The 11524-nt window shown below is 45.4% G+C and overlaps 1 protein-coding gene across 6 annotated transcripts in view; it reads left to right on the top strand.

Annotated features, from left to right (window-relative positions):
• Positions 1-1772: 1772 nt before the first annotated feature.
• Positions 1773-11524, top strand: part of SLC8A3 (solute carrier family 8 member A3) — a gene marked incomplete at both ends in the record, with an annotated part of 102142 nt that continues 92390 nt past the window's right edge. For all 6 annotated transcript variants that reach the window (XM_084241041.1, XM_084241040.1, XM_084241039.1 and 3 more), the window contains one exon: positions 1773-3556. In XM_084241041.1, coding sequence (XP_084097167.1) covers positions 1773-3556 — 1784 coding nt within the window. The remainder of the gene's footprint in view (positions 3557-11524) is intronic.

Here is an 11524-nt window from a genome sequence, read left to right as displayed (position 1 = left end):
GGTCTGGAAGCAATAGAACCACTTAGCCTTGGTTACAAGAACGAGAGCTGGAGTGGTGGGTTTAGTTAGGAGGCCACTGCAGTAGATTGATCGGGTGAAGATTTGGGCTGTGACGGTGGAGGGAGAGATGGAGGGATAGGATTCGTGCTGGAGCGGGGGAGGGTCAGGAGGGAGAGAAAGGCTTGCAGACTAACACCTGTTATCCAGCATGAGTAATGAGGTGGCTGGAGACCCTGTATTATGAAATGGAAAAGAGTGGAAAAGGAGGAGCAGATCTGGAGAAAAAGGACTTGGAATCCTTTAAGGTGCTGTACACACGCAGCCCAGCATTCCTGTTATGAAAAGTATCCCTCACCGTGGTAGCAGAAGTGGAAAGATGAACTAGTTGCTTTATTTTTTTTTCCCCTATTGCACGGGTATTTATAATCTTATTCCATCTGAATGATGCAACGAATGGAAAGATGAGTCTGTAGTTTCAGCGGAATTCCTTCCCATTCTCTTGAACTCATGCTCCGCTTTTACGCATTTGAGGTCAGCAGACTGGACTGCGTTTCATGTCAAAATCGTGTCTCCAGTTTAAAAACAATCTATCTGAAAGTCACTTGTGTGTTTTATTAATAGTGTTTGCTACCACTTGACCCTTTGAGTGTTTGCATTTGGAATTTGACTGGCTGACTTGGCGCCATCTTCCTGTAACTGGATGCATAAATGATTTCACCGCTATGTTTTTGCTGGAGGACTAAGGGCTGCCTTGGACTGAGTCTAGGGAGCAGCTTGCAGGGCCTCAGTTTAGCGACACTGAAGATAACTTTGTCTACAGAATCAACTCTTCTTTCAGAATTACAACTTGCTTCCAAAAGTTTTGCATTTGGGAAAGGAAATTTTCCTGAGGGGAAATTGCACCCAGAGCAAGGTGTTCTATTTTGGGGAAGTAGCCCATGATAGCAGTTCAATCCAGTATGCACTCTTTTTTTTTTTTTTAATAGAGGCATGTTTTTATTTATTTATTTGTTTGTTTGTTTTGTTTATACAAGCACTGGGTACAGTCAGAAGCGCAGGAGGGTGAGAGAATTCACCAGAGCCAGAGCGGGGAGCAGAGCAGGCAGAAGGACCGAAGTACACTGCTGAGGGGAGCAGCGGGAGGCAGGAGAGGTCTGCACGCCATGTGGGACCCTCCTCCGGTGGCCGGGGAGCAGCCGGGGATCGAACTGGCACCACAGAGGCTGCGGGCAGCTTCGCAACCCAGCGCTCAACAGCTGCGCCACCTGGGAGGCCCCCAGTATGCACTCTTGCAAAGCTATGTTGTGCAAGATTTCTTGAGTATGATGATGGTGGAGGGGGGAATACTCGAAATTCTAGAAACACTATTAGTTGACAAATATTCAAATCATAATCTATTTTAAGTTAATTCTTGAGAATTATTTTCGCTAACAGTGGGATTGGAAATAGGACTGGAGGGGATCACTTATGTTTCCATTCTAATATACCCAGTTATTTTAAGCCATTCTCCAACCGAGTTTCCACCAGATGGTCCTGAGGACAGTGCAGCTATTTGTACCTCCCATTGACATCTTTTTCCAAGTGAGAGACTGCCCCATATGTTAGCGCGATATGTCGCTCAAGGTGAAGCACCAGATTGTATTGGTGGGAACCTACCATTGGCTGTCCCCCGTCTCCTCATGACTTTTCCTGCCTCTCTGGTCTTTTCTAGGTCTCTGGCCTGTCAGGAGGACCTTGGTGCTGCAGTGGAAGCCAGCGGCTAAGTCTCGTGTATGGCGTGGTTAAGGTTGCAGCCTGTCACCTCTGCCTTTCTCCATTTTGGGCTGATTACTTTTGTGCTCTTCCTGAATGGTCTTCGGGCAGAGGCCGGTAGCTCAGGAGATGTGCCCAGTACAGGGCAGAACAATGAGTCCTGTTCAGGGTCATCGGACTGCAAGGAGGGTGTCATCCTCCCCATCTGGTACCCGGAGAACCCTTCCCTGGGGGATAAGATTGCCAGGGTCATTGTCTACTTTGTGGCCCTGATATACATGTTCCTTGGGGTGTCCATCATTGCTGACCGCTTCATGGCATCTATTGAAGTCATCACTTCTCAAGAGAGAGAGGTGACCATCAAAAAGCCCAATGGAGAGACCAGCACAACCACGATTCGGGTCTGGAATGAAACTGTCTCCAATCTGACCCTTATGGCCCTGGGTTCTTCTGCTCCTGAGATCCTCCTCTCTCTGATTGAGGTTTGTGGTCACGGCTTCATAGCTGGCGATCTGGGGCCTTCCACCATCGTTGGCAGTGCAGCTTTCAACATGTTCATCATCATCGGCATCTGTGTCTATGTCATCCCTGATGGAGAGACTCGCAAGATCAAGCACCTGCGCGTCTTCTTCGTCACGGCTGCCTGGAGCATCTTTGCCTACATCTGGCTCTATATGATCCTGGCCGTGTTCTCTCCTGGTGTGGTCCAGGTGTGGGAGGGCCTCCTCACGCTCTTCTTCTTCCCAGTGTGTGTGCTTCTAGCCTGGATGGCAGATAGACGGCTGCTCTTCTACAAGTACATGCACAAAAAGTACCGTGCAGATAAACACCGAGGGATTATCATAGAGACAGAGGGTGACCACCCCAAGGGCATTGAAATGGATGGGAAAATGATGAATTCCCACTTCCTAGATGGGAATCTCGTGCCCCTGGAAGGCAAGGAAGTGGACGAGTCCCGCAGGGAGATGATCCGGATTCTCAAGGATCTGAAGCAAAAACACCCAGAGAAGGACTTAGATCAGCTAGTGGAGATGGCCAATTACTACGCTCTTTCCCATCAACAGAAGAGCCGCGCCTTCTACCGGATCCAAGCCACTCGGATGATGACTGGTGCAGGCAATATCCTAAAGAAGCACGCAGCGGAGCAAGCCAAGAAGGCCTCGAGCATGAACGAGGTGCACACCGATGAGCCTGAGGACTTTGTCTCTAAGGTCTTCTTTGACCCATGCTCTTACCAGTGCCTGGAGAACTGTGGAGCTGTGCTCCTGACAGTGGTGAGGAAAGGGGGGGATACGTCCAAGACCATGTATGTGGACTACAAAACAGAGGATGGATCTGCCAACGCAGGGGCTGACTATGAGTTCACAGAGGGCACTGTGGTTCTGAAGCCAGGAGAGACCCAGAAGGAGTTCTCCGTGGGCATCATTGATGATGACATTTTTGAGGAGGATGAACATTTCTTCGTGAGGCTGAGCAACGTTCGCCTGGAGGAGGAGCAGGTGGAGGAGGGGATGCCTCCAACAGTACTCAATAGCCTTCCCCTGCCGCGGGCCGTCCTGGCATCCCCATGTGTGGCCACAGTCACTATCCTGGATGATGACCACGCAGGCATCTTCACTTTTGAATGTGACACTATTCATGTCAGTGAGAGTATTGGTGTCATGGAGGTCAAGGTTCTGCGGACATCAGGTGCCCGGGGCACAGTCATCGTACCTTTTAGGACAGTGGAAGGGACAGCCAAGGGTGGTGGTGAAGATTTTGAAGACACATACGGGGAGCTGGAATTCAAGAATGATGAAACCGTGTAAGTAACCCTTCCATGGTCTATTGCCTCCATCCCTTGTCATTGCCTTCTGTCCTTGCGTACCATTCTTTAAATATTTCTCTGTATTTGTGTTAATGTCAAACTTTGGTTTCATCGCAGGTATGCAGGATCAGCCGACAGTACTGGCAGGTTCTGTGTCCAAAATTTCCCTTAGTTTTTGTGCTTTTAATGTTTTCTGGGCAAGGACTCCTGTGGTAGGATTAAGGACACAGAAGGCTTTGTCCATTGAAACTGACCGCGACAACTGATGGAGGTATGAGGGTGCCAGAAGTCCGATATCATAGTTTGGAGAATTCTCACGACAAAGCAAAAGGAGGAGACATCTTGGGTCTCTCTGACCTCCACTCCTCATGCCCAGGGCTTGTATGAGCTTTGAAGTCACTCCTTACCCTAACGAGGCAGTGATAGCTCAATCAGGACATCTCCAAGAAAGCAAGTGGCACTGGCTTTTCCCCGCAAGTACCATGTCGCAGTTGTGGTATGTAACCAGATTTCAGACCCCTCTCCAATTTGGAAACTGCGAAGTTGGTAGAAACTTGGCACTCCCTTAAGAATGTCCACAGGGTATTAATGGTGCAAGGTGTGTCCAGCCTAGAAGAGAGGGGTCAGTGTGGCTTGGGCCCTGGAGGTACCTCGGGGAAGCCGAGCACCCAGGGCAGTGACCATCCTAGAATTTTAGTCCCAGGTTTATGCTCCGAAATCTGGTAAGTAGTGAGAGAAGATTCTTGGGAATTGTGAGAGAAGCCACATCTTCTGCTGGTCAGATCTTTTCACAGTCCAGAATTCTCCTGAATTACTTTCTAGTCAGCTGCCCCATTTAGTCCTTCGACATTGTGGGGGTGACGCTTCTCAGCCTCTGTCACTGTAGGACGGCTCCCACTGAGTCTTCTTGAATGCATGCTCTGTCCTTATCTTCTGAGCAGCTTTGAGGAAGGAAGCAAAACGACTTCCCTTAAGATTTGCAGCTTATGAGGGGCCAGATTTTCCAGAGTAGCCAAGATGAGGGTGAGGAAGAGCACTCTGTCTCTGAGTTCCTGCTCGTGTCCCCAAGCAAAAAGCAGTAGCAGGGGAAGGTGTGAAGAATAGAAGGTAATGCAGGCAGGAGAAAACGTCAAACTACTGCAAGAACTTATTAGCCACACTTTCAGTGAGAAATGAAAACACAGTGTTTAGAAGAGCTAAGGAAGGAAAAGGCGGGTCCATGGAAAAGAGGGAGGTACGTCACAGAAGTGCTTCTTTGCAAGTCTGGCCATGAGACAGATCTCCAAAGGGGCAGAGTTCTGCTGACAACAGAGCTTCAGTGAGTGGTCCTGGGGGCTCTGCACTTGTCTTTCCTCAATCTTTAATCCTGACTTTAAAAAATTAAGTTGGACAAGTCACTTAGTTTTAGCTCTGGAACTCACCCATAAAGTGAGAATGGCAAGGTATCCGTGCCTCGAGCAGCCAGATGGAGTCTTTCTGCAGTTCCTTCCAGCTCTAGCATTTTCTGAACTCTAGGCTCAAGTGCTCAGTGTAGGTCATATTTGTCCTACCCAAGATGGAAGTGAAATGGCCATTCACAGATTGATTTATTAGCGCCCCATTTAGTCATTTTGCTGGAAAGGACAATCATCTGTTAGCATAAGAAAAAAACCTGTGCCTTCCAGAGAATGCTGTTCATTTGTATGTGCTCTGGGGAGAGTTTTCTGCATACAAATGAAGGGCAGGACCTCACTGGGGAGACAGACGCTGAGGAGGGTCTCGTGTGTTTACAGCAGCATCAGGGTGTAAGAGTCATTGTCAGGCATTACCGGGTGTTAATGCAGCAACACTGGTCATCCTTTGACAGACACAGTTGTGGGTCCTCCAGTTCCATACCTATCGGCCACGGGACCTGAATGGTAATTTTTGAGAAATCAGAGGCTTGAATCCAAAGTTTTTATCCCATTAATAATCAATTGTGCTTCTAGGTTCTCTGGATGTGACTTAATCTTCCTCAAGCCCCTTTGTATTTTTAGCTTGAGCAATATCTTGGTGTGAATGTGTCTCATGAATTATGACTTCTGGGTGCTAATGGTTCTAAATGGGTCTTGGCCTTCACAAGTTTGAGATTCTGGTTCAGCTATTCTGCTCATCTATTCCTTTGCATTATTTTTTAGACTTCAGTATAGATTTACCCTTTTGATCTTCTTCACCATAGAATGAATCCAAAACCTGCTAGTCTGTCTCCATATTGAAGCCCTACCCTTGCTACTTTAAATTATAATTTTTTAACTAGAAACAATGATGTTGCAGAAAAACCCTGGGATCTGAGTACTCTGCGTAAAGGTTTTGGCTTTACTGTGGGTTTAAGCATGTAGTTTTGGGTAATTTTAATTAACTTTCAGCATTATTTCCTCATTGGTAAAATGGGCATAGTAATGTCCCTTGCAGAGCTGTTACGACAATTCAAGGTATTATATCCAGTGTTCCTAGTACATGGGATATGCTTAGTAAATGGGGTTATTCATAGTAATTAACAATGAGGTAGCAATATTCTCCAGAACACACTATTAGGGTGATCAGGTGATCAGGTTGGATCTCTAATTAATAAGCATGCTAGTTTTTTGGTTACCAAGAAGATTCTAACCTAAGCTTGTAAAATATGAGAGCCAGGAAGGTCCTTAGAATATTTTCTAGAATAGTGTTTTTTAAATTTGAATGGGCTTATGAATCCTCCCAGAAGCTTGCTAAAATGCAGGTTTTGATTCAAAAGGTGTAGAGTAGGGCTCTACTCTGCATGTCTAGTAAGCTTCTGATGCTGCTGGTCCCCGCTTAGAGGTAAAAGACCCCAAAGCTGTTGACCAAACCATGAGATCCAGGCAGGAAAGTGACTTTTCAAATAACTCACTTAACTGAACCATGAGTGCTTGCTTTCCAGTTATAACTTTCGTGTAGCTTAGCTAGAACCCAGTTCTTACCCTGAGACCCTGTTAATTGCAACACCAATCTACAAACTGAAATTGAAACACTCAGGGCAGTTAGAATCTGTGTGATGCTTGGAACAACGTCACTTGCTATTCCTTCCTCTTTGTGTAACTTTATTTGCCTACCAAGCCTGGTAGCATTGGCTCTTCTGCTCTCACTATACTCCTCTAAACGTAATCAGGTTGAAATCAAGCCTCTGCCCTATCATCACTGTTGAGTCTGTGAATCCACTTGTTCTTCAGAGGTTTCCTTGGCATGAGGGTAGGGTATAAAAGAATGAAATGTAGACTCTGACAAATAGACATGAGTCCATCACTAACCAGCTGTGTAACCTTGAACAAGTCACTTCTGTCTGAGTCCCAGTTATTCTGTTGGAATGATAACAATAATATCTATTCTTCTATTGTGAAATGAGGGTGCCATACAAATATGAAGAAAATCCACCAGTAGCACAGTGCCTGTTCTTAGGAGATGGTCAGTCATTCAACAAACAGATATCAAATATCTGCTACATACTCGGTACATGATTATGTACTGGAGATAAGTCCACAAATACCACAAACTGGCATTTCAGCGCTCCAATATTTTTTTTTTCCCTCCAGGGAGAAGGATGCAAGGTACACAGACAAATCAGAACTCATGGGAAAAGTGGTAGGGTTAAATTCAATAAGAGAGGGATGAACGCTCTCTCTGTGTATGTGACACCACTATATGCTGGAGGCCAGCTCTGGTGAACAGGGTTGAGGAGAGGAATCCGAAAGAACCAATAAATGAGATAGAAGCTAAAATTTTTACATAGAATAAGTGTCTAGTCTTAATCATTACTAAAGACGTAGGGCTCGAGACCACAACAGTTAAAGCAGTTTTTACTAATTTAGATAAGAAAACATTTTTGAGTTTATATTTCTAAGAAACAATCCCTTGGCTTTAAGTTGTTAGTGTTTTATCTCACTGAGACCAAGCTCCTTCTTCAGACAAAAAAGGACACTGTTTTCTGAGGACAGGAGAAGTTACAGTTTGCCTGTTTTTAGACTTTTATCAAAATCTGAGGTTTGGAATTTGCTCAAAAAAGTTTTACTTTCACTTTTTATTTTTACCAGGTTAATTAGTTTTAACAGGAAACTCAACCTTTTACAGGCCCAATAAGCAAATTTAAAGGCTTTTACTTAGCCAATAAGCATTTTGTAGGAGACAGAGAGAAACAGATTTTTTTTTACCTATAGAACAGGCCAGAATAGTATTTCAAGATGGACAAAAGGAGAGCCCAGTCCCCCACAGCAGGAAGGCAGTAGAGACATGTCAGTGATCTCAACACTGGAGAAAAAGTCCAGGCAGCTGCTCCCTGAGACCAGGGACAGCCCCCCCACCAGCCAGCCGCAGTGGGTTGATACTATTTTGATAAGAACCTTTTAGTCTCATATAGTCATACCCATTTTCTATAACCTTAACATTTGTGAATGAACTTTGAATACCATTTCTGGAAATACCTTTTTCTTTTTTTTTTTTTTTTTTTTTTTTTAATAAGAGCGTATAGCAAAACTTTAGTGCCAGGGACCCTGGCCTCCTCCTCAAATAATTAACTGGAAAAACTTGAAGCATTTCTCCCTCTATTTGTTTTTCATGAAACATTTTTTCTATGAGTGGCTCAAAGTCTACTGGAGACACTAGTCTCGCTTTTGGGTCTCGGCCACACCCATACTGTGGTGGAGGCTGGGGGGGCGGGGAGGGGGCGCTCTGGCTGAGTTCTGGCTTGGCTCCTTTGGACTTATGAAAACTTTTTCATCTTTACTAGACTCCAAGGATTAATCCTTCTCTCCCCACAAAGATTTTAACGCCTGGGAGATCAAATTACCTAATGACCAAACTGATAGCAGAATAGCCTCCCCTGGATGGTGAACAACTCTCAAACATTTAACCATTTCCTTCCATTGCTTTACATCTACTGTCCCCTGCTGCGGGAACCAGGAACAAGGATCTTCTACAAAGCAAAGAGTTCTTGAAAGGACGACATATGCACTTTCACACCCGAACCTTTCAGCACAGTTTTAAGAAGCTTGACATACTCAGACTTTTTACTTTCCTTTTGTCCCAGTTGTTGCCCAGGAGTTCCAAAGTCTTCCCCAATTCAGCGGGGCACTCTTACCTTGGGTGTTCAACTGGCCTTCTTGTCTTTTTCTCACATGTTTCCTCCACTCTGCTGGGCAGAGCTTCTCCCTTCAGATCCCTGTTCTGGCGCCACTTGCCAGGGTGAACAGGGTTGAGGAGAGGAATCCGAAAGAACCAATAAATGAAGAAATGACAGACACAAAATAGAGTTTTAAGAGAAGGGACCCGGGGGCTGCAAGTCTTCACCATTCAAGCTGAAGCATCCTGAGTGCCTGGTGCAACTCATTTTTTTTAAAGATTTATTTATTTATGCATATAAGAGCTGGGGTACAGGCCAGGGGTGTGGGGGGGTGGTGATGAGAGGATTCACCAGAGACAGAGTGGGGAACAGAACAGGCAGATTGATCAAAGTACACTGCTGAGGGAAGCAGCAGGCAAGTCAGGAGAGGTCTGCTGCGCCATGTGGGTGGCTCCCTGGCTGGCCGGGGATTGAACTCATGCTGCAGAGGCTGCAGACAGCTTCATAGGTTGCTTCTTTTTTTTTTTTTTTTTTTTTTTTTTTAATAGAGGCATGCTTTATTTATTTGTTTGCTGGTTTGTTTTGTTTTTTTTTTTTTTTTTGTTTTTGTTTTTGTTTATACATGCACTGGGTACAGTCAGAAGTGCGGGAGGGTGAGAGAATTCACCAGAGCCAGAGCGGGGAGCAGAGCAGGCAGAGGACCGAAGTACACTGCTGAGGGGATCAGCGGGCGGCAGGAGAGGTCTGCGCGCCATGTGGGACCCTCCTCCGGTGGCCGGGGAGCAGCCGGGGATCGAACCGGCGCCGCAGAGGCCGCGCGCAGTTTCGCAACCCAGCGCTCAACCGCTGCGCCACCGGGGAGGCCCATCATAGGTTGCTTCTTAACCCCTTGCGCCACCAGGTAGGCACAGTGCAACTCATTTTTATTGATATAAACTGCCTCCTACCCCTCCTTGTTAGTTATTAGACAATGAATATTTTCTTAGCATCTAGCCTTGTCCAGATATACATTCACTGCCAAGGTTCTGCATTATCAAGTATATTCTATTCCCCTTCTAATCTGGCTTGTTTCTCAGGCTTAGCTTTGCCGACGCAAGAAAAGACATCTTGGTCTGGACATGGGCCAGTCTTCCAGCCCATGTTGACTAGTCTTCTGGTCACGACCTTGACATTCTCCTTGTCTCAGCACCTCATGCCTTAGGGGTCTCCAACAACTATAGTTTTGGAAGTTATCTTCATTAAAGGTGTAGTAGTGAAGTTGGGGTGTAGTAGATGAAATAGGGGTGGATACATGTTTCATTAACGCCATGTTACAATAGATTCTTGACATTTGAGAGAGATACTGTTAACATCTTCACATCTAGAAGAATCTCCATCTCTGTAACCACCACTCCCATACATCATGGGAATTAGGCTCTTTAAACACTGTAGCAAATAACAAAACAGCATTTTAATCTCAGTCATGAAATGTGTGAGCAGTTCCTATACCCCAGGTTCACAGCATGTCTTTGTGGAGGAGCAGATTTTTGCAGTGTGTGGACCCTTGGGGTCTCTAGGAATAGTCACAGCCACAGATGTCAAGTATGCAAATGCCAAGATCTACTGTAATTAAATAGCATAGGCCTCCTCTAGGGAGAATAGAATATTATTCTATTCACACATTTTCCAACAAAATTAGAACATTAAAGCTAGAAGCTAGCTGACCTCTATGTTTGTATTTGTGAAGCTGCAATCAGAGAAGCACAGTAACTTCTCTGTGACCACGCAGCCAGATATGACAGGAAGTTAGAATTGAAAAGGACTTTTTAGAGACTTTTGATTTAATGTGTCCCTCTCTTATTTTAGTCTTTTTCATTTTGTTTTTATCCATCAGAGAAATGTTAACTTTGGAAAGAATATGGAAATTCTTGGTTGAAAGATGCCCTGGAAGTGCAAATTCAATATTATGTGACAAAGTTTTAGCTAAAAATAATAATAGCTTATAGACTATTTATTTTTTTTTTTAAAGATTTATTGATTTATTTATACAAGCACTGGGTACATTCAGAAGTGCGGGAGGGTGAGAGAATTCACCAGAGCCAGAGCAGGAAACAGAATAGGCAAGACTGACTGAAATACACTGCTAAGGGGAGCAGCGGGCGCGACAGGAGAGGTCTGTATCGCCAAGTGGGACCCTCACCTGCAGCCAGGAATTGAACCGGCGCTGCAGAGGCTGCGGGCAGCTTCGCAGCCCAGTGCTCAACCCCTGCGCCACCAGGGGAGGCCCTTATAGACTATTTAAAACTCTCAGTTCACCTTGAGGCTGTTCAGGAAAAACAAACAAACAAACAACTGCTGAGCTTATAGAAATTATTAAAAAAAAAAATTAGTGGTTACTGAGAAAAGGAGCAAGCATGGCTGGGGCATCTTTCAGGCAGGACTTGATCCATAAAATGATGAAATAGCTTCAAAATCATGCAGGCCATTCGCTTCCAGGGGTGCTTTCTCTGTAAAGTTTCAACCCCAAGAATCTTTCCATCAACAGCTATAAAAATCTGGAGTGCTCCAGGATGCAATTTGTGCATTCTCTAATTTGACTAAAACAGTAGGCTTTTTTCCCACTTTGCCTCAGCAAGGTGTTAGCACAGTTTTTCTCCAGCCACCAAGGGTGAGTGTTTGCCTCTAGAATGCCCTTTCTGTGCGTGTGAGAGTCACAAGCTGCAAACCTAAGGGGGGTTGGCAGGGCGGAGGTGGTGCTAATTCTCCCTTGGCTCCAGGCCCTTCCTGTCTCTTTTCTTCTGCCTTCCAGTAACAAGCTCCGCCCCCGCCAGGACCCCTGGCTTCTTGGAACTCACAGTGGTGCTATGTGTCGGCTCAGAGCTGTGTTGAAGAAGGGA

This window comes from Talpa europaea (genome assembly GCF_964194135.1).
Source record: "Talpa europaea genome assembly, chromosome: 8".
Taxonomy (NCBI): Eukaryota; Metazoa; Chordata; class Mammalia; order Eulipotyphla; family Talpidae; genus Talpa; species Talpa europaea.
The sequence above is the reverse complement of the archived record's forward strand: the minus strand, read 5'-3'. Positions and strand labels throughout refer to the sequence as shown.